Source organism: Purpureocillium lilacinum, assembly GCF_023168085.1.
Source record: "Purpureocillium lilacinum CBS 284.36 DNA, scaffold_1, whole genome shotgun sequence".
Lineage (NCBI taxonomy): Eukaryota > Fungi > Ascomycota > Sordariomycetes > Hypocreales > Ophiocordycipitaceae > Purpureocillium > Purpureocillium lilacinum.
In genome coordinates, this window is record NW_027072111.1 from 3532633 (window position 1) to 3559162 (window position 26530).

The 26530-nt window shown below is 58.2% G+C and overlaps 6 protein-coding genes across 6 annotated transcripts; 2 read left to right on the forward strand and 4 right to left on the reverse strand.

Moving 5' to 3' along the window:
- Nucleotides 1-2019: 2019 nt before the first annotated feature.
- PLICBS_000777 (GTPase of the mitochondrial inner membrane that associates with the large ribosomal subunit) lies at nt 2020-3804 on the forward strand (the record flags this gene model as incomplete). The annotated part of the gene is made up of 1 exon (XM_018318186.2): nt 2020-3804. One exon carries the CDS (start codon nt 2020-2022, stop codon nt 3802-3804), a length of 1785 nt encoding a protein of 594 aa, XP_018183711.1.
- Nucleotides 3805-3965: 161 nt separating this feature from the next.
- Nucleotides 3966-6657, reverse strand: PLICBS_000778 (uncharacterized protein; the record flags this gene model as incomplete). Its single annotated transcript, XM_018318185.2, has 3 exons — nt 3966-6294; nt 6351-6562; nt 6640-6657. The coding sequence occupies 3 exons, from the start codon at nt 6655-6657 to the stop codon at nt 3966-3968; spliced, it is 2559 nt and encodes an 852-aa protein (XP_018183710.2).
- A 391-nt stretch (nt 6658-7048) lies between these two features.
- Nucleotides 7049-8394, reverse strand: PLICBS_000779 (uncharacterized protein; the record flags this gene model as incomplete). The annotated part of the gene is made up of 3 exons (XM_065599663.1): nt 7049-7305; nt 7377-7997; nt 8118-8394. The coding sequence occupies 3 exons, from the start codon at nt 8392-8394 to the stop codon at nt 7049-7051; spliced, it is 1155 nt and encodes a 384-aa protein (XP_065455735.1).
- Nucleotides 8395-9625: 1231 nt separating this feature from the next.
- On the reverse strand, nt 9626-12422 carry PLICBS_000780 (uncharacterized protein; the record flags this gene model as incomplete). Its single annotated transcript, XM_018318183.2, has 3 exons — nt 9626-11815; nt 11870-12253; nt 12315-12422. 3 exons carry the CDS (start codon nt 12420-12422, stop codon nt 9626-9628), a joined length of 2682 nt encoding a protein of 893 aa, XP_018183708.2.
- Nucleotides 12423-15207: 2785 nt separating this feature from the next.
- PLICBS_000781 (uncharacterized protein) lies at nt 15208-18450 on the reverse strand (the record flags this gene model as incomplete). Its single annotated transcript, XM_018318182.2, has 3 exons — nt 15208-15548; nt 15604-18283; nt 18340-18450. The coding sequence occupies 3 exons, from the start codon at nt 18448-18450 to the stop codon at nt 15208-15210; spliced, it is 3132 nt and encodes a 1043-aa protein (XP_018183707.2).
- A 1584-nt stretch (nt 18451-20034) lies between these two features.
- On the forward strand, nt 20035-25100 carry PLICBS_000782 (uncharacterized protein; the record flags this gene model as incomplete). The annotated part of the gene is made up of 5 exons (XM_018318181.2): nt 20035-21037; nt 21096-21242; nt 21311-21332; nt 21462-24797; nt 24866-25100. The coding sequence occupies 5 exons, from the start codon at nt 20035-20037 to the stop codon at nt 25098-25100; spliced, it is 4743 nt and encodes a 1580-aa protein (XP_018183706.2).
- Nucleotides 25101-26530: the final 1430 nt, after the last annotated feature.

Genomic DNA, 26530 nt, shown 5'->3' on the forward strand with positions numbered 1-26530 from the left:
GAGCGGCTTCGCGCATGAGCAGCGCAGGCAGGTAAGTAAGGTGTCGTGCCAGAGCCAGCAGCAAGCAGGGTTGGCGCAGGAGTGGCCGCAGCCCTCGGTCGTCTCAGTGGCAGGAAAGCAGCACAACAACGGTCGGGGCGAGGGAGGTTGGCGAGCTCCCTGAGCTCCTATGGCGGAACGCTACGGGGATGAGGGCCGAAATGGGTCGAATGAGGTGGTGAGAAGGGTGGTAGTGGCACGCGGGCGCGCACACGGAGTGTCGTGGCTCGAGTGCGGGAGCGCAGGAGCATGCAAGATGGCCCAATCGAAGGACGGGTCTGGCGCCAATGGGGCAGCGATGACTAGCTATAGAGCCGGAGCAGAGGGAGTGAGCGAGGCGGGACGCCGCGGGAGAGTATGGCCGGACCGGATTGGCAGCCGTTGTCGACGGGCAACGAGCGGCGGCGGCGGCGGAGATGGTGGAGGCGGATGTTGTCGACGGTGGTGATGGGTGTGGTGGTGGTGCCGCACTGGTGGTGGTGGTGGTGGTGGTGGTGTGTGGGGGAGGGGCCAGTGTAAGACGAGACGACTCTGGCAAGCAAGCAAGCCAAGCAGACGCGATCAGCCCATGTGCCAGCCTGAGGGGACGCCGAGGGCGAGGATGAGGAGCCGACGTGAAGGGCGAAGGGACGAGGAGCGGTGCAGGGCGCGGAGCCACGACGAGGCGTCTCAATGGCCGGAAGCGAGGTTGTGCGGCTTTGCAGCTGGGCGTCGACGTGTCTCTGGCCCTCTGCGGGGGCGTGGAGGCCCGAGGCAGGTGATGTATTATTAAATACCGGACCAGAGGGGCCGCCGCCCCGACGAGTCTGGCCTGGCTAGGGTCAGGTTGACGTCGGGCGAGGATTTCGGAGGGTGTCGTAGCTTCTGGAAGTGTGGCGGGAGGCAGAGGTTGGGATCCAGAGAGCTGAGAGGCGAGCAGAGGCACAGGAAAGCTGGAAGTTGGAAGCTTGACCGCGAACCTGGTCGTGTGTCGCGACTTCCAAGGAATCTGCGTCCTGCGTTGTATGTGTGAAGTATCAGGAAGGGACGGTGGCCCGAGCACCTGCCCCCTCAGACCCAGAGGCCATACCTATCTGGACGGACTCAATCCCCCGGAAGAGAACTCGACTCGAGGCCATGAACAAAATCTGAGCTCTTCGTGGCTTCTGTGCCGTCGTGGACGGCAAACATGGCTGGCCCTAGATCGACGGCCACCATGCGCAGGGCAGTTCACCGCAATTTTCCTCTACCGGCGCGCACCACGCATTCACAGCGCCTACGGGGTACCAAGTACAGAGCGCAGAGTACGAAGTGGACGACGTACATGCAAGCGGATGCGTTGGCAAAAGCCCCAACGAATTGTCGAATCAGACCTTGCCCAGCCATCCAATGGGGCCCAGCCGCCTGCAGGGCGCATCGTCGGCGCCGGCTTGGGCTCTGTGCCATCCTGGGTCGGGGCGCTCGCGACGGTCCTGTCGTTGCTGCCGTTGCTGTCGATGCTGTCGTTGCTGTCGTTGCTGTCGTCGCTGTCGTCGCTGTCGTTGCTGCCGTTGCTCCAACGGGCTCTACAACTAGCAAAAGTTGGCTCTGCAAATAGCACTACTCTTTCCAAACCCCCAGCCCAGCATTCGATACCCGCCACGGAGCCCAACGAGGCAACACGCTCGATCGAATGCGCATGTTGCTGGTCGGGCAACAACATGCATTGCATGGAGAGTGCCTGGCGAGCCCGGTCCCGCTTCAGGTAGAGAGGGCCGTCCCGCCGCCCACCCGTCTCCAGGTACCTACCTAGTGGAGCTGGCCGCCCGAGGCCATCCAGGGCTGCTCCAGTGTAACCTGGCGGAACACTGGGCCTGGGGTCTGTTGGTGGCACTCGGGTGCCTTATCTTATCGGCATCGATGGAGCCGACTTCGACAAATCTCCGTCACCAGTTTTCGAGGCAACCCGTCACCTCGCATGAATCACAGGCAGCCCGCGTCTCGCCACCATACGCCGCCGCCATGGCAGTCCGCTCGCCAGGAAGCGTGATCCTGGCCCCCTTCCTCTACCCGACTCTGTTTAGGCCTCTCCAGACTCGTGTGTCTTGTCCCGCCCTCCGCCGCGCGCACTCGTCCTCGGCAACACCCTCAACTGTCAACGACCTTCCCGAGTCGCGCCTCAACCCCCACCCCGACGACTACACAGCGCCGTCCTTCGTCGACAAGGCCGAGCTGACCCTCCAGGCCGGCCGTGGAGGAAACGGTTGCGTCTCCTTTCAGCGCGAGGCATTCTTGCCCGACGGACCCCCTAACGGCGGCGATGGAGGCTTTGGCGGCAATGTCTACATCCAGGCCGCCCATGGCGAGACCTCACTCCATAAGCTCGCTCGCCGGCGCTTCATCCGTGCTGGCCGTGGAAAGCACGGACAGGGAAGCGCAAAGGGTGGTTCCAGAGGCGAGGATATGGTGATTACCGTTCCGGTCGGCACCATTGTTAAGGAGTTGGAACGGCAGGATCCCGCCGCCGAGGAGGCGCTCAACATACAAGCTTGGCTGGCCATGCAGAAGCAGAAGAAGAAGGAAGAGCGGTTGGCTGTAGAAGCCAAGGCGAAGCTGGAAGCAGAAGCTGAGGAAGATGAAGTCGACGAACCGATCGAGGCGGACGGCATCCATCGGAGACGGCAGAAGCAACTGGAGGAAGAAGAAGAGGAGGACTTGGGGCTCGACGATCCTCAACGTCAGAAATGGCTATTGTACCCGGGCATGTCCAAGTCCGAGATGAAGAGCACATCCTTCCCCAAGCTCCCACGACGCACACGACTCCTCCAACAACCGCCCGCTCCCGTCTACCTGGACCTCTCTCGTCCCACGCCGCAGCCCATCCTGCTCGCCGCGGGCGGCATCGGCGGCCTGGGCAACCCGCACTTCACCTCTCGACAGCACCCGCGGCCCATCTTCGCCACCAAGGGCGAGGACGCCGTCTCCATGAGGATCTCGCTCGAGCTCAAGCTCCTTGCCGACGTCGGCCTCGTGGGTCTTCCCAACGCCGGCAAGAGCACCCTCCTGCGCGCCATCACCAACAGCCGCACGCGTGTCGGCAACTGGGCGTTCACCACGCTGCAGCCCAATATCGGCACCGTCGTCCTGGATAAGTACTCTGGCCGCCCTTCGGTCCAGAGCCAGAGAAAACCGGGCATTCAGGACGGGCTCTTCGGGGAGGACGCGGTCGCCTCAGGCCCGCGAACGCGCTTCACTGTCGCAGACATCCCTGGTCTCATCGAGGGCGCGCACCTTGACCGCGGCCTGGGCATCGCCTTCTTGCGCCATGTCGAGCGAGCCGGCGTCCTTGCATTCGTCGTCGACCTCGCCGCCGGTGACGCCGTCCGCGCGCTGCAGGCCCTGTGGCGCGAGGTCGGCTTGTACGCACAAATGCGCGACGAGGAGGAGCGGGACCGCGAGATCGAGTCCCGCGTCGACTGGGACCTCGCAGCCGAGGACAGCACCTCCCGTGGGCCCGTCAGCCTCATGAACGCCGAGTTCGCCGGCCAGGACCAGGTATCTCCGGTGCTGCACATCGCAGGCAAGCCCTGGTTCGTCGTGGCTACAAAGGCAGACCTGCCCAGCACGCAGGAAAACTTCCGCCAGCTCAAGGCGTACCTCGACGACGTGACGAGCGGCAAGGCGGCGCACCCCAGCGGTGTCGAGGGCGCGTGGGCGCGAGACTGCGCAGCCATACCAGTCAGCGCGATCAACGGCCAGGGCGTGGACCGCATCGTGCACTGGACGGTTGGATTGCTGGACGAGTGAGCGTCATTTACGGTTCACCGCATATTGTAATATAAGCCCTGTACCATCAGAAACCCTACATGTTGTATCAAGAGGTAACGACACGAATTGTACATTTCCAGTCCCGAACGCAACCAAATCCCAGTTCTAGTTGATTTTGATTTTCCCATTATAACCGTGCATCATGCCTCGGCAGGCTCGGCCGCTTCCTCCTCCGTCGCGGCAGGAGCGTCCTCATTCATGGGCTCCGGCGTCGGCAAGTCTTCCAGGTCCACGTCGTTGCTCGCGGCGGCAGCATCCTCCGCCGGTGCAGGCTCGCCACCCTTGTTACCGCCATTGGCCTGGTCGTTGCCCTTGTTCTTCTGCAGGGCCGGGTTGATGAGCGGCGACGTGTCGTTGAAGATGCGCAGCAGCATGGCGGAGCGGTCCTCCTTGGGCAGCATGAGGTTGAGCGAGTGGATGCTCTTCCACAGCGGCAGGGCCATGCGCTCCGAGAACTCGGGGTCGGTGCCGTCGGGCTCGATGCGCAGGACGCAGCAGCCCATGCCCACGTCGCGGACCTGCGGGCCAATCTCGTCGAACTCGCGCCACTCGTCGCCCGAGATGCGCGGGAACATCTCGATGAGCAGCCGGCGCAGCGTCTCCTTCTTGTGCAGGTGGATGACGCGCGGCTCTCCGACGTAGCCCTGCAAGATGGGCATGCCTTCGGCCTGGATGCGCCATCGGCAGACCTCGGCAGAGGGCGCATCCTGCTTCATGAACATGCGGACACCACCGTGGACAAAGCGCACGCCACGGCCCTCGTTCTCCGTCAGGATGTCCCTCGTCAAGGCGGTGGTGTAGTAGATGGCCTTGGCCGGCTCGCCCAGCTCGTTCCGGACCATGTATCGGTTATCGGGGAAGCGGGTAGAGATGCTGTAGAACTTCTTGATGTTCTCGATGACAGCATGAGACGGGTCGAGATACTTGAACGGCTCTTCCGGGGGGCCTTGCTTCTTTGGTTTGCTGCCACCTTCGAACTGCTGCTGAGCGACAGGCGTCGCAGCCGCCGAACTCTCCTCGGTCTTAACCTTCTTGGTCGCTTGCTGCTCAGCGTCGTCAGTATCCTCCAGCGCCCTCTTGCCGCCATTCGCAGGCACCTCGCCTTCAGCAGCGCTCTCTACCTTGACAGCAGGTTCTTCTAGCTTAGTCTCCTTCTCTCCGGACTCCACGGCATCGGTATTCGTCTCGGCATCCGTAGCCTTCTCAGCACCGTTAGCCTTGGCAGGCTGGCTGGTGGGCGCTTGCTTGGGCTCGTTCTCGTTCTTAGCCTTGAAGTCGGTCTTCTTCTCGAGGACGGTGATGAAAAAGCCGCCGGTGTCCTGCAGGTGTGGGTAGACTCTCATGCAGCGCTCCAGGGGCAGATCGTGGCACTCGGTGCCTTCCACCTTGGGAAACATGGTCTGCACAACGCGTCCCGGGATGACACCCTCGTTCTCCTCGTTTGCAAACTTCTCAACCTCCTCCCAAGAATCCCACATGCGGCCAGACTTGTCCATGATCTTCCACTTTCGCATGCCTGGTACTCGCTTCAGGCCTTGGAGCTGATCGCTGTTATCCACAATCCCGACGTTCTCTGCGCCACCGCACCTCTCAATGGCGGAAGCAACGACGGACTCGTTCTCGACGGGATTCATGCTGCAGGTAGAGTAGACAACGCGTCCGCCAACCTTCAGGAGCTGCAGGGCACGGACCAAGATTCGGATCTGTGTCTGGTGCAGCCCGAGCGCATTCCCGGGGTTCCAGTCTTTCCACAGATTGGCATTCTTTCGCATTGTACCGTCTCCAGAGCAGGGAACATCAGCGAGGATTCTGTCGAACTTGAGATAGCGGGGCTTCGTGGGCGTGTCCGCCTTGGGCGGCAGTCGGATCGAAGGGAACTGAGTAGCATCGTGGTTCGTCACGAGGAGGTTCGGCGATGACAGTCGCTTAAGCTGGTGGACCAGCATGTGGCCGCGCTTGTAGTCTGAGTCGTTAGCGATCAAGAGACCGGTCGCCCGGCCGTTGTCGGACGGGTCGGCGTCGAGATCGGCCTCGATTTCCTCCTGAGTCTCCTCGCCGAGCTCGAGGCCGTCCTCCTTGGCAAAAGACCGCAGCACCTTCCTGACGCGCGCCTCCTCGCCGCGATGCAGCATCTCAAGCAGCTGCGCGGACTTGCTTCCGGGTGCGGCGCACATATCCAGGACGGTCATGCCAGGTTGGAGGTCCATCAGCAGGGGCGGGATCATGCTGACGACTTCCTGGCGACTGATGTTTCCGACGCTGGTCTCGGAGACGAGGAACTTCTGGAAGGCGGCGAAGGGAGGGAACTTGCGAATGACGTTCTTGGGGGTCGTCATCCACCAAGCGAGCTCGTCGGGATACCACGGGACGGGCTTGGGCGGCTCGACGGGTCGCCCGTCCTGATGCTCGATCTTGACAATCTCGGGAATGTATCTCGTCTGCAGGAGCCTCTTGACAGCGAGGGCGTGGCTGTCGGGGTCACGCGTCAGCCAGTAAACTCGGATTGTTGCAACGGGGAAACGCACCCTTTCGAACCGCAGAAGCGGAAGCTGTTAGGCAGCTCGCGCTTCAGCGCATCCCAATACTGCTGCTTCTCCTCCTCTGGCAGCTGCAACAGGGTGTCGTAGTATTCCTGGAGCCTCGCGTTCTCCTTGACGATGACGCCAAAGTCGCGCCAGCCGCCATTCTGCGAAGCGCCGCCACGGCCACCGCCGCCGCCGCCGCGTCGATTCTTGCCCTAAAAGATTCGATCTGTCAGCGCGATCCAATTGAAGCGACATTGATAGCATGGCAAGGGTGTCAGGTGCTGCGTACTCTGAACTTCTTGCCCATTGCTGCGATTCGGATTGGCGCTGGTTGCGGTTGCTTTGCAGTTTGGAAAATTTCCTGGAGCCCGCCACTGAAAATGACGGGCATGTACAGACACCGCTGAGGCGTGCCCCGCACTGGCGCTGCTGGCGTCTGCTAGTGCCAGCGCAGATCTTATCGATACCAGGCAATGCCAGGCCATTGGAGCCCACCAAGCTTGCTTCCAGGGTCCCAGCGCAGCTTCCTCAATTAATACGGACAGACTTAAACCGGCAACAGCTGGCGATCTGCAACAAAGCTCGGCAAATACATGCACTGTAATCGAGCTCCTTCTACACAATCTGTACGAATAGTAGCGTTCCGGAACTGAACTGCGGCTCCACACACCACAAGGGCGGCTATGGTGATGTCCAGACTAAATACTGTAAACCACCTTTTCGCCGCTGATGGGCTTCATGTAAGGCTCATCTCGCTTGAGAGTCGTTCTTGACGTCACTGACCCCGAGCCGAGCAGCGCGAATCCATCCGGGACGATCCTTTCAAGCCCGCCGGGCATAGCTCTCACGGGGTTCGGCTCAAGCACCACCTTGTCCTCCTTGGCCTGAGAGCTGAGGAAGTTGAAGAAGTGGGTAGCGAACTCCCTCGCCTTTGGGCTCGCAGGAATGATGCCAGCTGTCAAGGCACTGTCAGCGTTTGTTCGCGCAGATCTCCATGGAGCTTAGATTACGGATCAGGATGCCTACCATTGTAGCCAATCTCGACTCCGAGTCCCTCCCATACCGCGCCGTAAATGGGCTTCACACAGACCTGTGCGAGGTTGTAGCCCCCTCCAGCAGGGCCGCGGAACACTGCGAGCTTTCCAGATGAATGGAGAGCTTCGGCGGTCCTGTAAATGGTGGACTGCTCCGAGATGCAATCCATGGCCAGGTCCGCGCCCTTGCCGCCTGTCGCGGCCTTGACCTTGTCTACCCAGTCAGGATCGCGGTAGTCGACGAGAACATCGTAGCTATACGGCTTCGCGCGCAGAAAGTCGTGCTTAGAGGCACTGGCCGCGCCGATGAGGCGAATGCGCTGCCCGGACACGGACGCCGAGAGGTGGACAAATTGAGCAGCGTAGAGGCCGAGGGAGGTCGAAGAGCCGTAGAGAAAGACGTTCAGGGTATCCTGGCTTGGGGTGCCGCCGAGATTACCGAACGGACTTGGGAGGCCGAGTCGCGGGAAGAGACCTTGGGCGGCCGTCAGTCCGCACATGCTGACCGCTGACGCTGCCTCGAACGACAGACTGGCGGGGACCTGCCAGATGAGATCGTGCGGAGCAACGATGTATTCGGCAAAGGCGCCAGGACGGTCATTGGTAGAGCAGGCTACATGTCACGGTGAGTTAGTCGGATGAACATGGCAGGTTAAGCATGAAATATTACTAGGCGGCCAATTCATGAAGCGGCCCATCAGTCCAGACAACAGAAAGATCAGGGTAGTCGCACCTCCTTGAAGGAACCCAGCAACGCGAGTCCCTGGCCGCGTCCTGGGGTCGGAGGAGTCGGCAAGGTCCGAGCCCGCGCCCTCGACAACACCGGCAAAGTCGGTGCCAACGACACGCTTCTCCTGAGTCGCAATCGGGTTCGACACGTATAGCTCGTCGACGGGGTTGAGCGCAACGGCCCGCACGCGGATGAGGACCTCACCCGGCCCGGGCGTGGGGCGGGGAATCTCCTCGACCACAGCCTGCCGCTTCGCCGTCGTGAGGACGAGTGCCTTCATCTTCACAGCAGATGGTTGATGTCACTTGCTAGAGGCGCCACCGGGAATTGATGTTTTTTGGGTCCAACGCTGCGACCCCGAGTTGATGCCGACGCGTGATGAGAAGTTGCCAAGAGTTAGGCTGCCCGCTTGTTATATGGGAAACTGGGCAAAAGGTGATATAAGCATGTATCGTAACATTTGAAACGACGGACGCTTTGCCGGAATGGAGATGGTGGAAGACCTACGTTCTGGTGACAGGTCCTCAAGTCAACGCCCTGTGTCACAGCATCCCTAACCAACTTTCAGGTTGGCAGGCATGCGAACGCTGACACCCGTATTACTTGCGTCTCGACGCAAGTCGATGAGTTTGTCCACGAATCGTAAAATCTCGTCGTCGATAGAATCAGCGCAACTTGCATGAGCTGTCATGCCCGGTCCGCCTAAATTCGAGAGCTTGAGCTGAATATCGTTAGAGAGGCACACCTACTTGTGACAAAGTACCTGCACTGACGAGCATGGAGGGTTCCGCCTCTGTTGGCGCCTGCGAACATGCCGCGACATCCGGGTCCATGTAAGCCGCCACAACCACCATGACAAACACTAAAAAGGGCCCATGCTTACCAATTGAGGCACCGTTGTCTGAAGCTGAGATAGCAAGCTGAGGGACAAACACCCACGCTATGCTGTCGCAGACCCAAGTTGCTCTCTTCTAGCGGCTGCCCCGAAGGCTTTAATTGCCCGTGTAGAGAGTCGGCCCCAGTGGCTTCGGTCGCTGCTGGCGCTCGCCAGGGGCAACATATTCAAGCGATGGCCTCGAACACCACGTGCTGACTGGGACGGAGAGCCTCACTGATATCCCTCACACTTCCCCGGGATATAGTTTCCGGGCTTTGCCTGGTGCGCATTTGCTGAGCTGAGCACCTTCCGCAACACGACATTGGGACGCCAGGGCCATCACAAACAACTTTGCAATGCGACTGGAAAGTCATGTACATTGAGCACGAAAACATCCAAGATTATTTCTGCCTACATAGCAGCAAAACGTTTCCTTGTAGGCGACAAGGCTACGGAGCAATCCAAATAACAGCATTTACCCTAAGCTTCCTCGCGGTCTCACGCTCCGTTGAAGGTAAATATGTCGGGTCTTTGTGCACGCCGCTGAAGCGTCGCAAAGCGGTACCATGTCCAATGGAGCCGTCCCCTACTTGAGGGCCAGAACATTTTCCCAGTGTTTGTTCCAGTTCAACAATCAGGAAGATTTGTACTCGATCCTGAAGGGCAGAGATTCGGCCACATAATAATCCTCCACCTTGGACTCATCGCCGTAGACACGCAGAGCCCGAAAGACGAACTTGTACCTCCCAGCAGGCGCAAATTCTCCGCTATCAAGCGAGCCGTCCCAAACTGCCTTTTCCAGACCGCGGGGGAGCAAGCGTATGGGGAAGGCTGGATGCTGACCGACTGTCTTATACTTGCCGCCGAGCGGGTCGTCTCCAGTCATGTTCTTGGGCGGGCAGGTTGTCATGGGTACCAGGTCGGCTCTGATCACCTGCGTGCCCAGCGCAAGATTGAATGTCAACATGGGGAGGAGGCCAGTTCCGGTGGTACCTGGGGTGGGCAGCGTGAAAGTATAGTTGGCAGGGGCGCGAGTAGGATTGCCGTACTGTGATCCGGTCTCGTTGGACCACGACATGTAACCATAGTCCGCTCCGAGGCTAGTTGAGCCCTTAAGAGAGCCGGACACGCCCTGATAAGGCAGAGAGAGGGCCGACCCATCCGTGCCATTAATGGTAATATAGCCAGACCAGATGGGAAGGCGCTTTGCGTCTATGCCCGACGGAGGGCGAGCCGATACGGTAATGATCTTGCGATTCCCAGGCTGAAGGGTAACCTCAGCGGCTGAGATATCCAGCGCGGCGTAGTCTCTTGAGACCTCAGGAGGGAATCTGGTACCGAAGATGCTATCCTTGTCCAGGAAAAATGTTGTTAAAGCGGGGACATGCGTGATCTTATAAGTAGCCGCGGAGCTTCCCTTATTCGTGATGACAAACTCATGCTGCTTCACGAAGTTATCTGTGTCATTGAAGGAAAGGTTCGCTGGGTCCAGCAAGGTAGTGGTATAGGCAGCGTCGAAGGCTTGAACAATACCGCCGCCTTGTTGCGGGACTGGGGCTAGGTCACCGGGATAGACGCTCTTGCCATCGAACCAGTTTTGGGCCTTCGCAGTAGTAGAGACCAGATTATCCAACATCCTTGGCGTTGTCGGTCCGCGGACTTGCAGAATTAGGGCCAAGATCGCTGCCGTAATCGGTGTCGCCATGGACGTACCCGAGGCAGCTGAATAGCCTCCGACCCAGGTCGACCAAATATTGCCTCCTGGCGCACCGACTACCGGCTTCATATCCATTTCCCAGGTAGGACCCCAAGATGTGAATGTGCTCAATGAACCGCCGACGCCAGGCCGCTTCTCGAAAGCGAGCGAGCGATCCGCGTCTCTAGGGTACTGCATGAGGACAGTGACATTATGGCCCGCCTTGATGGCATTGACCCATCTCTGACCTGTGCGAGCGGGTATCATGGCAGCAGCAGAAACGTTGGCGTTTTGGATCGAGTACCGGGAGAGCGTAGTATCCAGGTAGCTATCGTAAAACAGGACATACTTTGCGCCCTTGGCAGCTGCGTGGCTGGCCTTGTCCGAGAAGTAGCACGTGCCGCGGCGGATGAGGACAACATATCCGCTCAAGTCTGGCGTAGTATCCGGAAGAGGGTCGCAACCGTCTGCATTGTTCGTGATATCCAGAGACAGCGGATATATAGGCACGGGCGCGTTGGAAATGCCCGTCCAGTTGTACGCCTCGGACGGTGCATTGACAAACACCTTCTCCTCACCGCCGTCGATATATTCCTTGGAGGGATATCCAAAGCTAGGGTAGTCGGTGCTCTCAAACGACGCAATAGCAGTTACCCCCTTTCCGTCGGCGGCCTCAGATGCGTCGAAGGCGCCAGAACGGCCGTCGTTGCCTGCTGCGAGGGTGCAAACCACGCCGTGCTCTACAATGCGCGAGACGGCAACGCTCCAGGCGTTCTCGGACCAACCAGTATTGCCGCCGATTGAAGCGGTAATGATGTCGGCACCGGCCTCAAAGGCCATGTTGAAGGCGCCGATGAGCACGTCGTCTCCCGCGCTTACCGCCGGGCACCCGAAGACACGGTACATGCCGAGCGTCACGTCTGGAGCCGCGCCGGTGAAGTGCAGCCACTCATCCTTAGCCGCGACGATGCCAGTGACGTGCGTGCCGTGACCGGCGCAGTCCAATGGGTCGGGGTCGGGCACTGGGACGTTGCTCCCGGTGTAGTGATCGCCTACCAAGTCATAGCCGAAGGATACACGACAGCCCTCGCCAAAACAGCCGCCCAAGGCAGGCTGCGTGTAGTCAACCTATAGAGACGGGCTTAGCGTACGGCTTGCAACTTCCAGGCTGAGGCTACTTACGCCGGTGTCGACAATGGCTAACTTGATTCCCTTGCCGGTGATGCCTTTAGCCCGGAGCTTTTCGACTTGAGTCATGAGATGCGGCGGCCAAGTGTCCGTCTCATTCATAACGTCGCGCCTTGAAAGAGCGGAATCGGTCTTGCCTCCGAGTTCCAAATCCTTGATATTCAAGGCCTTCGAGTTGGCGCCTGTGACATCAGGGAGATCGTGGAGCTCAATGGGCCACACTCTCTTGATGCTCGGTGCGGAAGCCAGCTTGGCGGCTGTCTCTTTGTGGGCTTTGAGATCGTGCAGCTGCACAGACACGCCCTTGAAGAGCTTATAGTTGAGATGCATTCGCGTGGTGCCATGGCTGCCCACCTCTTGGATCACGGCTGCCGCGTCCTGGACATGTCAGTCAATGTGTCAAGTGTGTCTGGAACGCCGACGCCAGAGGGGGACTTACATGGCCATCCTCCACTTCAAAGATATAACCGCCCGGAATAACACGCCGTTCAGCTAGGGCGGTTGACACGGCCGCTAGGAGCGACGTCAATATCGACGTGCGCACCATACTGGGTGTCCAGAGGATCAGGAGCTCCCGAAAAGCGACTGATTGAAAAGGGGCACAAGTATGGGAGCACGCTGGCCATCCCTACAGAATCCCCCATGGACAGCCAGGAACTTATATCGTGCAACCTGAGCCCGAGGTCGGCTATCGCGCCGAACACCAGCGTCTCCGCACGAACACAGGGGATGGAAATGCTCTGCCCGCATTTTGTCGCTCGCTGACTGAGAAGCGGTTGGTCCTGGGGTAGTTGGTCGTAGGTATCAGTGACTCTCCGTCCCCTTCCGGCAACCGCTCTGAGGAGGGAAACAGCAGGCGTCCCCTCTCGTGTGCTGTGCAGTCTGTATGGACTACTTCATACTTCGCAATTCGGATCTATATTCCGTAAATTGCAGGTGAAGTATTATCTGATGCCAAGAGCTGTGTCCACTACACGCTGCTTAGTACAACGAGATAATGCGGGGCAGATGTGGTGTTCAGCCAGGTCACATTGAACTCGAATAGAACTCTTTTGAGGTGTAGTAGAAAGTATGCCAACGTCTTTTTGGACGGGCACCGTTGGGCATGCCCCGGCGCTCAACCAACAGCGCTGAAGGCCCCTGTCGGTGGTTCCCCGCGGTACCACAGCCACTCTTACGCGAATCCCAACGAGTCCCTATAGAAATCGTGCGACATAACCACTAGCCTTGCTAGTACAAAACATAATATGAGCGGTAGAGTCAGAGTCAGAGTCAGAGTCACGCACTGCACATCAGAGTCTGGTGGTACATGAAAGTGAAGGTTGACCAAGATCTTGACGAAGATATACGCAGTAGACTTACTGCGCAGAGGAAAGCTTGGTCGCTGATCTCAGTCTGCAGGAGCTGCTCCAACTCCGTTGGTCTGAGCCATTGGGACATCACATGGGTTATTAGAGCTCCTGCTATATCGGGAAGGACCTATAGGCCTGTAATGAAGCACGGATCATGCCTCGCCCTCACCGTTGGTGCTGAAGAACAGCCCCTCAAGCTGTACCTGTCATTGCGGGTAAGCCACTCCCGCGTTCTTCGGAGAGAACACGAGGCCGAGCCTCGATAGCTTCTCTTTTCAGCTTCTCAATATGGAAGGGCACTATTTTCATCGGTTGGCTCATCTATGAGCTCCGCCTCCGGGCACTGACCGGGGAGTGTGCATAAAGACGTCGGGCGTGCCTGGGCAATTCTCGTGGGCGGGAACGCTGCGTCTTTCTGCAAAAGTTCTCGCTTGCCACGGGCTAGTCATATGAGCAGGTTGCTGACTGCCCCCTGCATCGTATGTCGTGTATGTAATGCCAGCCATGAGCAGCCGGCAACAGGCGACATATCACCAGAGCTCGTCCAACAAAGTGGCATCGCCGCCTTCAATATGATGACGATGCAATAATGCTGGATTCTAAGGCGTATGTCACCAGCATGCAAGCTCAGGAGAGACAGGCTGTGGTGACCGTCCCACAGTACCAAAGACGACGGCCGAGGAAACTGCACCAAAGATAAAGAAAACAGGGTAATAGGCGCCGGCGTAAGGGTTCTCGCGACAACTGACTTTCTTCTTCCTTTCACTGAACGACCGATTTACTGCACCGTGATCGCCCCCAAGCTTTGCCCGCGCACCGCAATTTAGAAGGCAGGGGGCTTGACCATCAGAAGCGAACAGAGGGCGTCTACCGACGGTCCAACAACGCTAATTGAGCACGCCTGCCACCACACAGGCGAACCCGCGAAGAAGAAAGGCAGAGGCCTTGCAAGGATTCTTTACGGCGGGGCAGGGAGATGTACTGTGCATGTCACAGAAGGAAAAGAAACAGAAGGAAAGATGCGACTTACTTGTGCCGGCGACGGCGGCAGGAACAAAGGAAAGATGTGACTTACTTGTGCCCACTGAACTCTTTTTGTGTGTGTATGCGCAAGAGAGCCTTTGGAAGAGGTCTGCATGTACGTGTGTATGTGTGTGTGAGAGAGAGAGAGAGAGAGCGAGCGACAACACGAGCTCTTTGGAGGGCTGCTCGGGGGGCGGTTCGAACAGGTGCCCAGGGCGGCAGAAGCTGGTGAAGGAAAAGTGGATCCTCGCAGCTATTCTGCCGCCCTGGTTGAAGGGCTGTTGGAAGAGGTCTGTGGAAGCAGCCTACCTGTTGTGTGTGCGTGAGAGAGATGTTGAAGGAAGGGAGTCGGGGCGGCGGGGGCTGGGGCGACGGGAGAAGTTGACGATGACCCGCGGCGGCCGCGGAAGAAAGAGGCCCCGAGCCTCGGCAGGCTCTATGTGTGTGTGTGAGGGAGCAAAAAGGCTGCTTGAACGCTACTTAGAGTGGTCCTTGGAGCATGGCTCGCAGCTGCGCGCAGCTGTGACACCCACTTTTGACTACCTGTGCTATTTCGGTCGGGAAGCACCCTTTCAATCACAGGTGCATCGCTTACATTGAAGTGGGCCGACAGTCTCATCACTTTTGGTGCCAAACTTCGTAATCTTCGTACGTTTAGGCACTGCAGCCGGTGAAGGTTATTGCGCACATGCGGCCGCATCGAGCCTTTAGACTTGAGTGGGACTTCTTGCAACCACATCTTTACTCGATTACATTCACGGCTAGGTCCAGTAGCACTGTTCCCACGGGCAAATTTTCCGACTGTACCAGGTGAATACGGGACGGATCGTTACGGGCCAATATATGCGCTCATTTGTAGTTCCCAGGATATTGTAATTCATGGTCGCTGACAGGCTTCTTGGCGTTACTTCCCCCTTGGCCCTGTCCAAGTACACATCTCCTGCCGACAGTGTTGGACTACGTCCTCGGACTCCGGAGAAAGCTTACAACACCACCGCAGTACCCAACCAGGTCATCCAAGCGGTTACACTCCTGCTCTTGATGTGCCTTCCACTGCTCCAGCGCAGCCAGCAGAGTTGTGCTCTCCATGACAACATCGAAATGAAGGCGAAGAAACACAGTCATCCAGGCCTGTGTCAGCTCATAATCCTTGCGGGCCATGAGACGCGCCGTGAGCGCGTGGATGAAATGCAAGAGCTCGTTGTCCTTGTTATCACCGGTTCCAACAGACAAAGACCGCAGCTCAAGATCCGCGCTCGATGGCGATAGTGACTTTAGGTGCTCAATGAACTCATCGTCTAGGTTGTTCCATTAGCATGGGATATGAATTTGGGTCATGTGGTATGCACTTACAATTGTTCGATGCTGCTGCCGTGCGAAGCTTCGTGGAGAATAGTTCCTCGAAGCGAGCCTTATCAAGTTTGGTGATGCGAGACTTGCTGTCGTCTGCAGCAACATCGGTAGGCTTCTGCTGTCCGGCAAGAGGGGCTGCACCAGTGGTCGACGGCAGGAAGAAAGGGGCCTTTTCGGGAGCCTTCGGGGCTTCCTTGGGCTTGTTACGCTCCTTGATAAGATCCAGGTGTAGGAGGGTCTGCCATCGACTCTTTGGAACCAGACTCAGAGTCATCATGTCGGAGCTTAGCTGCTCTACAGTTGGGGCCACGACGGCGTCGTCCGATTCCGGCTGATCGTCCTCGTAGGCACCATCCAACATGCCCTGGTTGCCCTCACCAGAGACTGTAGGGGCGGACACCAAGAGAATTTCCTTTTCGGATATTTGCCGTGTTGGCACATGCTTGAACAACGCCTTATTTGTCCAGATTGTAACACCTGGCTTGCCTTCGACTGTAGCAGCAAGGTACTCGCCAGTCACCGACATTGAAAGAGCGGTGCAGGGTTTATCCAGCCGAATTGCATCGATCAAGTGACTTGTTGGCAAGTCCCAGACACGAACAATCCTGTCTCGAGAAGCGGCAATCACCCACCGGCCATCGTTGGAGAAGCAAATATCCGTGATAGCGTCCTGTGGGCCCCAGAATTCTCGAATCGTCTTCTTCGTCTCCATGTCGACGATACGAATAGATTGGTCGTCGCAAGCAAACGCCAAGAGGTTGTTGGCGGCGTGGTATCTGCAGGCTATCGGTGCCGTCATCGGTGCCCAGTCGAGCTGCTCCAGTAAAGTCCCGGTGAGGAAGTCCCAGAACTTGATCTTGCCATCGAGCGAGCAAGATACGAGGAACTTGTTCATCGAGTCCACGATGATGCCGGTCACTGCTTTGGTATGCTTGCCAGTCCCAGGAGGAAACTTTCTGCCAGACTCGGATTGCAGCTGTGCGACGTCGTCAGCCTGTCTGAGCTGCTGCAGTCGCAATTGGCGAGCCTGGGCAGGCGTCAACTTCGATGGGAATCGCTGTCTTCGTATGCCAGATTGGAGGTTGAAAGTCTCGATGCATCCACCCTCTGAGCCCACAACGGCGAAGCTGCCACAAGGGCTGATGGCGACGGTCGACACATCAGTGCCATCGCCAGTCGGGAACGCCCAACGACCAGCGCGCTTACGACCCCAGAACCATGTTCGAGCGAAAGCGTCCCCCTTGTGGGCGGTGACGACGCTTTCCCAACCGGTCATGCCACTGACTTCAGCGTCGTTCGCCTTGCCTTGGGCCTGACTTTTCTGCCACATGGGTTGCTTTCCTGGGATAGCACCGATACCTCCATCGCGATTAAGCGAGGTGGCTATACAAGTGATCTCGGGGGCCTTGAGATCTTCCAGGGTTGTTGTTGGCCCATGCGCCAGGGCATTCGTCGACAGAATCCCGACCTTTTTGGCCTTCTTCCGAATGTTGCCTTGACTCAATTCCGTGCTCTGGCCATCGCGGCGCAAGCTCCAGCCCCAAAGGCTTCTGTCCTGGCCGCCGCTGAGCAGCCACTTGTTACCCGCCTCCGCGCCATCGAAGTCGGTGGGAAGGAATTGGAGACAGTTGACAGGGCCTGAGTGCCCACTCCTCGAGTGCAGGATTCGGGGGACGGGAGAGAAGGGCGTGGCATCGAATATCCAAGACTTGAGCGAGTTGTCGAGGCCGCTGGTCACAACCACAGGTTGCCCAGCTAGAAACTCGACCTTACTGACGCCACCTCGTATGCTGCGACCATCACGGGATGGAGGGTTATGGGCACTGCGGAGGACGCCCATAACGCGGCCACCACCGTTCAGGTCCCAGAATGTCACGTCGCCGGTCGCGGCAGTCGCAGTCGCCATGACACCGTCTTTGCGTCCGTCATGACCCGCGCCCATCCCATCCGTGCGGAAAGAGATGCAGTTGACGGGAGCGTCCGGATTTCCGGCCTCAATCTGAAGAACGCGCTTGTCGGTGAGTACGTTGGTGATGACCAAGGGACCATTGCCGTATGCAATGGCCATCAAGGACAAGGCGGGAGTTGGTTCCATGCAGGTAACAGCGCCGCAGTCGGGGGACGGTGGCAAGATGGTGTAGATCAGCTTTCCAGTGCTGACATTCCAGATCTCGACCCAACCGTCCTTTCGTCCAACAAAGATCTTGTTCAAGAACGTCGGCATGCTGGTAACACCTCCAGTGATCTCGTTGCCCCGCCCGCTCGCAGCCATGGTGTGGATCGTGGTGTAGTGCTCAAGGGTCGCGGACTTGAAGATCTCAATCCTCGTGGAGGCTGCAGCAACGATCCAGGTGCCAAAGACAATGATTTGCTTGACGGGTTCATTGATGTCGGATGGCAGCGGGAGCTCATCGACCTTCTTGCCTCGCTGGAACACCCAGAGGCCCTGTGCCTCGCCACTGGCGCCACCTCCCCATGCGGCCAGGACCTTCTCTTTCCAGGCATACGTAGCCGTGATATCAAACGGTGTCTGGGGTCTAGTTATGAAGACGAGGTTGAGGCCACGGCGCAAGTCGTATGTCTGGAGAGATTTGCCAACAGAGGTCGTGATTTGGAAGGTAGTCTTGCCGAGAGGAATGGACGTGAATGGGACACTTGTGGGAGAAACGAGGCCGACAGTCTGGACACAAGTCAGTTCTCAACGTGGGCAACTTAAGGGCCGGAGATTTGACATACTCGAAACGGAGCAAAAATGCGTGATGAGTTTGTTGGCGATTTGGCGGGGCCGACAGCCCGAGAGACCTTCTGGCGCTTCGCCATAGGGCCATCGGGATTTTGATGCGGCATCGTGAGCGTAGCCGTGGGCGCTCGAGACACTGGACTCGAATGTCGGCCTCGCGATGCTGTCGGCTTGTTGGCTCGTGAAGCTTCAGATGGCTGCGAGTTTGCGATCCAGAAAAATTTGGGCGGTGAGAGCCGGCGGCTGTCTTTCTGCCGCCCCACCTTCCGAGTGTGGTAAGTGGTGCCCCCTCCAACGGCCATCATGGTTTGTGCTGATGCGCTTCGTAGCGCACGAGGTACAATGTGCTCTTCTTTCATCAATCCAACCGTAGGGATACGGTTTCCAGACCAGCATGTCTTTTTGACGTGATGGCTAGGCGATTGATTGGATTACTGGACCATACTGGCTTTGCAGCTTCTTGTTCTGACAGACGCTGATCTGTGAGGGGCGGGTCAGCAGCGCGCAAGGAGAAAAAAATCCCTTTGTATGGTTTGGCCAATCCCGGCGCGGACCATGAGGCCCAGGCAAGCCCGGCGCACAATGCGTTCATGCACAAACAATCGTTCCACGATCTTGCATCACGGATCGGCTAGCGGCAGCGGACGTCGTAGCCATTGGCACTTCGCGAATTGTCAAAGCTACCATTGCGCGTCCTCTACTTCCTAGCCCAGCCTCAACAGCTTTAGCTCGGTATCCGCGTGCAATTTTCGCATCACTTCCGTTCTGGTCGAGGGGGTCTCAGCATTGGATTGGCGACCGCCCAGTGGATACCTAAATGATGCCAGGTGCTCAGAGTTTGGTTGACGCATTTGCAGCACCACACTTAATTCTGCAGGTAGTATGTACCAGTGCCTATTACTAGGTATGCTGCGGATTGGCGTCCTGCGATGGACCCAGGATCATCCCAGATGTACGTACATAATACATCAGAGGAGGCCCCAACCAGCCAGCCCGAGCGTCGCAATGGATGTGCCTGCCAGAGCGCCGCCCTGAAAGAGCCGCCAGTGGGGGGACCCTTCCAACACCTGGAACTCTGGGGACCCTGGCGAGGTGTGGCATCTGGGTCGCGAACCAAGCCTACCACAACCCTTGGATGCCACAGACGCCCAGGCCGGGTGGCGCGTCCGCGGTAAACCATCCGAGCACGTGCAGATGATTCTTCAACACGGCGTATTTCGTCCCGGCTGCAGGTGCCGCTGATGCGACGTCGTGTCAACACTTTCGCGTCGAGCGTCATGTCTCGGACTGTCTGTCGTTGTTCGACGGTTGCGGCAGGCCTTGAGCTAGCGACGACCGCACCCGTCCAATTGATGCTGCAGGGCTTCCAGCGCACGGCCCAGCGGGCATAGACCGCTATAGCACCTCGCCGCGCCACCTATTCACACCGAGGCGCTTCCCAGTACTATTATCGCTCCCCGCTAGGCAGGCACGGTAGGTCGCCAGGGCCCGGCGCGATCTCCGTCATCCATCACGTCCGCGCTGTTGGCAGTGGGGGACAGACTTTTTGCTAGCACCCAACACCGCTGGGGCCGACTGGAGCAAACTGGAGCAGCCCACCACACCACCGCCAGACCACCAGTCCCGTCCACCACCGGTCGACCAAGAGGGCAGACGGGAGCCCACCCGGGCCTCACCACAAAATCTACGCCATGGACCGGCCGCTGTCGACCGTCTCCTCCTCCTCCTCCACCGCCGCCGTCGCCATAGACAAGTCAATCAACCGCTCGTCGGCGTCATCGTCCACCCTCGACCCCTCCATCCAGCACCTCGCGAGCGGTGGCGACTCGAGCTCCCTCCCCGCCGCTTCGCCATCCCCCTCGCTGTCTTTGCACCAAAGACAACCACGGCCGCAGCAACACGCTTCGGCGCATGCTCGCAGCATCTCGTCTTCGTCCCTGGCCGCCAGCTCCGTCGCCAGCCGCAAGAGCCGCTATGCTGAGCCTGGCACCGCTGAGGTCCACGTCGAGAGATCCAACGTCTCTGCCACCTCGAGCTCCCCGCCTGTATCTGTAAAGGGCTCCCGCTCCATCCTGCAGCAGAGTCGCAGGCAGTCTGGCATCTCTGACGCCTGGAGCGAAGACCTTGTCTTCGGAGACCCGCAGCTTTCCGCCCTCGACGACACCGAGACGCCCCGGATACGAGCCGCTTCAACCTTCGACGCCTCCTACCACGTTTTCCTCCCCGAGCCCGCCCTGACCGCACGGTCGTCACTGTCAGATATTCAGGCCAGGCGATTGTCAGGAAACTCCATATACTCCCTTGCCTCTGCTCGTGGCATCCTCAATTCGTCACCCTCGGCACAAGGATCTGAACCCGGCGCTCCTGCTCGTTCCGTTCCGAGTCTCATGTCCTCGAGCAAGGGCATGAGCTCATCGCCATCCGAAGCCGGACTCTCCAGTGTCACCGTCACCACCTCGACAGGCTCCCAGCCCGGCCATAGCGCAGCATCGGGGCAGCACAACTTGACGCCGAGAGACCCACATGCGCAGCCCCTTGACCTTATGAGACGGAGTCAAAGGATGGATTCCAACGTGCGTTCCCAGCCTGACCGGTCCCGGAGCAGGGCCAAGAGGAGGTTCAGTGGCAGCACTGCGAACAGCAGCCATAGCCCAAGCAGCGACCGTGGGCCGCACCACAGGGAGAAAGAAGAGGGTGAGTTGACATCTACTTGAGCTCCTCAGTGTACATCGGGTCCTAACATCGTCGTCAGCCAAGCCAGCTCCTTGGGGTGTCATTGGGATATGTGCCTTGGACGTCAAGGCAAGAAGCAAGCCCAGCCGCAATATACTCAACCGTCTCATCTCCAATCGCGAATTCGATGTGGTCGTATTTGGGGACAAAACCATTCTCGACGAAGGTACGTGACAGTGCTCGCACTTTTTTTATTTGGGGGCAGAGTTTTGGCTGACTTGAGTTTTACTTCAGAGGTTGAGAATTGGCCCATCTGGTGAGTTCGCCCGTGCGCTGGTCGTGTTGAGGCTCGGTGAGCCAGAAGAGCATAGTCGCTCTCGGCATTTGCAAGGGTGCTGTCCAGGCCGCGAGACAGAACCAACCCACTGACACACCGTGTTATTAGTGACTACTTGATATCTTTTTACTCGGATGGTTTCCCTCTGGAGAAGGCCATTGCCTACGTCAAAACGCGGAAGCCATTTTGCGTCAACGATGTGCCCATGCAAAAGATACTTTGGGATCGGCGCGTCTGCCTCCGATTGTTGGATAAAATCCAGGTCCGCACGCCCAAAAGGCTTGAGGTCAGTCGGGACGGCGGACCACAAGTCCTCAACGCCGAAATGGTCAAGCACATCAAGGATATTTCTGGCATAAGTCTGGAGCCCGTCGACCCCGACAAGCAGGCTCCGCCACGCACCGTTGAGTTGATCGACAACGGCGACGTCCTGAGCGTCGATGGTGCCTTGCTGAAGAAGCCCTTCGTGGAGAAGCCAACCAGCGGCGAGGATCACAACATTATTATATACTTTCCCAGCAGCACTGGTGGCGGCGCCAGAAAGCTCTTTCGGAAGATTGGGAACAAGAGTTCTGACTACGTCGCCGATCTCAATGTGCCAAGAGCCATCACCGAACCCGGAAGCAGCTACATCTACGAAAGTTTCATGCAGGTCGACAACGCCGAAGATGTCAAAGCCTACACGGTCGGACCCCACTACTGCCACGCAGAGACCCGCAAGTCCCCGGTGGTAGACGGCATTGTAAGGCGAAACACTCACGGTAAGGAGCTCCGTTACGTTACGGCTCTCAATAGCGAGGAAAAGGAGATGGCAAGTCGAATTTCGACGACTTTCGGGCAGCGCGTATGCGGGTTCGATCTTCTGCGGGCTTCAGGAAAGAGCTATGTCATCGACGTCAATGGGTGGAGTTTCGTCAAGGACAACGATGACTACTACGAGCACTGCGCCAACATCCTGAAGGATATCTTTGTCAAGGAACGCTTACGTCGTGGCGGTGTCACGCCGCCTCTGCCGTCGCCTGCAGCATCTGACGTGGATCCTCTCGCCCGTGCAACCCAAGCCATCAAAGATCGCGAGCAGCAAGCGACGTTAGCTCCCACAACCGCGCTCAAGTCGACAAACGGAAACCACACGGCCCACTCCAGCATCGACCTTCAGCCTAGCGATACGACCCTTCTCCCGCACAGCGACGCGCCTTCTTCCAAGGCAGATAGCTCTCTGGGGTCCATGGCACAGAGCACAGCGACAAGTCCGAAGTTGCCTCCGCCTCCACCTGAGGTGAGCAACCACGAGTCTGTTTCTGCCTCGGCTTCCATCAAGACGTCTGCAACCGCCGCCACATCACAGCACCCACAAGGAGAGGAATCAGCCGCGGTGCCACCCCCTCCGAAGCATTCCTGGAAGCTCAAAGGCATGGTGTCTGTCATCCGGCACGCAGACCGTACTCCGAAGCAAAAGTACAAGTTCACCTTCCATACGGAGCCCTTTATTGCACTTCTCAAGGGACACCAGGAAGAAGTCCTTCTCATCGGTGAAGCCGCCCTGGCCAGCGTCATTCAAGCCGTCGACGTTGCGTATGAGGCGGGCATCGAGGACAGATCCAAGCTCAGGGCTCTGCGCAATGTGCTCGTCAAGAAGGGAAGCTGGGCCGGAACCAAAGTTCAGATCAAGCCTATGTTCCGCAAGAAGAAGACTGAGGAGACTGATTCTCCCGTTCACGAGATGCCCGATCTGGATGAGACGCGAGAGGCGATTATTCCCACCGGCAACGGTGAGTGTCCGGGCCATGGCATCGAAACTCATCCTCCGTCGAGAAGGCATGATTCGCTCTCTGGCGTTACCATGTCCAAGTTCACGGCAGCTGAAGAGCGCTTGGTACTCGACAAACTACAGCTGATTGTCAAGTGGGGAGGCGAGCCGACCCACTCGGCACGCTACCAAGCCCAGGAGCTGGGTGAAAACATGCGCAACGACTTGATGCTGTTGAACAGAGACATCCTTGATGAGGTCCACGTCTACAGCAGCTCAGAACGCCGCGTGACCGCCAGCGCACAAATTTGGTCCGCGAGCTTCTTGGACAGAAAGGACATCCCTGAGGACTTTATCACCATCCGCAAGGATCTCCTGGACGACTCGAATGCCGCAAAGGACGAGACGGACAAAGTGAAGAAGAAGCTTAAGGGGCTTCTCCGGAAAGGGAACGAGCGTCCGGCACAATTTGCTTGGCCTGAGAACATGCCAGAGCCCTCCGAAGTACAGACTCGGGTTGTGCAACTCATGAATTTCCATCGGCGCGTCATGCAGTACAACTATGGCAAGCTCTACAGCGGCGCAGCGACGTCTCTAAGCTCCATCTCAAACCCCAGCACCGAGAAATTGACGGGCGAGGGCTCTAGCACCTCATTGTCGTCGGCCTTGTCACATGCCAACGCAGTCAACAACATCCAGTCACGGTGGTGCAGCGGCGAGGATGCAGAGCTATTCCGCGAGCGATGGGAGAAGCTTTTTGCCGAATTCTGCGACGGCGAGAAAGTCGATCCTAGCAAGATCTCTGAGCTGTATGACACGATGAAGTTTGACGCCCTGCACAATCGTCAGTTCTTGGAGTGGGTCTTCACGCCGCCAAAAGGCATGCTCGAAGAGGAATACGGGGTCAAGGATGGCAAAGCGCGGGACCTTGATGATGGCAAGGCATCCGAAGATTCGAGGGGCGAGAAGGGTCAAAACAGCTCCCCCGAGGGTTCAGACAAGGCTGCTGATGCATCCAGCCGAGGAGCAACGGTCAGGAAGCTTTTTCGGAGGCGGTCGTTCCTCAATGGACTGAGGCACCTCAACGAAGAAGGGCCCCCGGAGCAATACTTCCGCCTGTACAAGGGAACGCACCAGACTTCGCAAAAGCCGGACCCTCGAAACGACCCCTTGCAAGAGTTGTACCGGCTCGCCAAGGTTCTCTTCGACTTCATTTGCCCTCAGGAATACGGAATCTCGGATAGCGAGAAGCTCGAAATCGGTCTTTTGACCTCGCTGCCTCTCCTGAAAGAGATTGTCCAGGACCTTGAGGAGATGCAGGCTTCCAATGATGCCAAATCCTTCTTCTATTTCACCAAGGAATCTCACATCTATACATTGCTCAACTGCATTATCGAAGGCGGCATCGAAACCAAGATTACGCGCAGCACGATCCCGGAGCTGGACTACCTCTCGCAGATTTGTTTTGAACTTTACGAGTCCGAGATGAAGCCGGCCCCTGAAAGTGTTGATGCCGACGTTCCGACCTTTGCCTACAGCATCCGCATCACTCTCAGCCCTGGATGCCACGTCTTCGATCCTCTGCATGTTCAGCTCGACAGCCGACATTGCATCGGCTGTGCCCCAAGGCGTAGTCTGACCCCCCACATCGACTGGCTCCAAGTCATCAAAACGCTTCGAGCCAAGTTCAACCAGTAAGCAAACCTTCTGTTTCGACTGCACAGGCAGATATCTCCAAGGATCCCACTAACACCTTATATAGGGTTAAACTACCCAAGACGTTCTTGGCCGTCAACCTCTCCGACGCCTTTACGTTTGAGGAGCAGGAGCGCATGGCGAGCGATAACGACTTGCTCGAGATGAAGACGGTGCCACCTAAAGACCTCTTGTCAGGGGGGCGGGACAAGGTGACGGAGACGGGCGAGGACGAGACACCTACTGAGTCGACTTTTGCCTACCCGGGCCAGGACGAGACGCCGACGCCCGCAGCCTTCTAAGCCCACGAATGGCGTGTTGGTCGTGGCGGCCATTGATGCCGCGCGCGTTCGGCAAATCAAACCCCTGGGCAGCTGACAACGCGGCACGGCGTACCGTCCCGTACGGCAACTACTGGCTGCGCTGCGCGGTGTTGAGCACACCGAAATGTTCCCGGCCACATTTTGTTTCCTCTGCTGCGAGACGTGGGGGCAATGCAAGATTTGTGCTTGTTCCGGGCTAGGATTAGGACAAAGCAGTGACTAGTCAGATCGCTGCGCAAGCATCGGCGTACGCATGAGTACAGCGTGGCGTTGTTGGCATCTCCAGCGAATGTTGGCACCAGGACGGAGGCAATCATACGGCCGACGAGGCAGGCACGCTTCGTCTGGGATGCCCTGGTCTCGGCACATACATGTATTATCAATTGTTTTCTCTATTCGGTTGCGCATGGTCGGACGGAGAGGTAGACGGGGCCACAGCGGCGTTTGTTACATATCTTATACTCGTAGACGGTAGACAGTGCCAAGCGAAAGATGCCCTGCATTGTATTGGCTTACGGTCGATCCCCCAAAACTATTAGTGCGGCGAGATTCTGGCGGCTGGGAAAGGCACGTTTCTTCTGGACCGGGCCATTGTTTTGTGAGTTGAAAGTGCGTTTCTTTGCTGCTCGCTGAAGTGCACTGGTACAAAAGTAACATCTCCAACGCCTACCCTGCCCACTCCGGGAAGGCAGAGGCGCCAGCCAAATCCAGCCGATCGGCGCTTCTGGAACGACAGCCAGCGAAAGGAGACAAGAGACAACGGGCCCGAGAACACGGACTCGGGGTCAAACGGGCGCGGCTCCAGGCTCGGACAGGACTAGCGCTGTCGTAGACACCCTGGCTGTCTCGCTCATGGCTTGCCCAGCCATGTGGTGCAGCAAATGAGACGGCACCGCACCAGGGGAGGGGGTGTGGTGGTGGTGCTTGGCGGGCGCGCCGCGCGCCCTGGGCCTTGCTTTGACGAGACTCCTGGAACCAAGAACGTTCGTCGGTTGCAGCCCCGGCATCTGGGCATGGGTTGTGGGGGGAGCTGGAGGACGAAGAGTGGCGTGGTCGCGCCCAAGCCTGCCTGGTACCGCGGCGTAGACCGCGAGGAGCTCCTTTGAGATGAGAAGCACGCGGTGCACACAGAGAAGGGGTACTGCGGTCCTTCAGTAACCTGTGCGCCGTCGACGCGCAGCGCGGACGGTCGGCCAGCTCTGCGGCGCGGTCGATGACGAAGCCCAAGCCCCGGCACGCGTTCCCGTATCACAACGAGGCGTGCCCGTAACGGCTGGTGCAACGTCTGACAAGGAGTCGAGACAGGAAACCCCCACCCGCTGATGTGAGAGCTGAGTAGCAGAAGATGCGATGCGCTCTCCCTGGCTTGTCCTGCGAGAGTGTGTCAGCTGGCCTTTGGGCGATTGCTC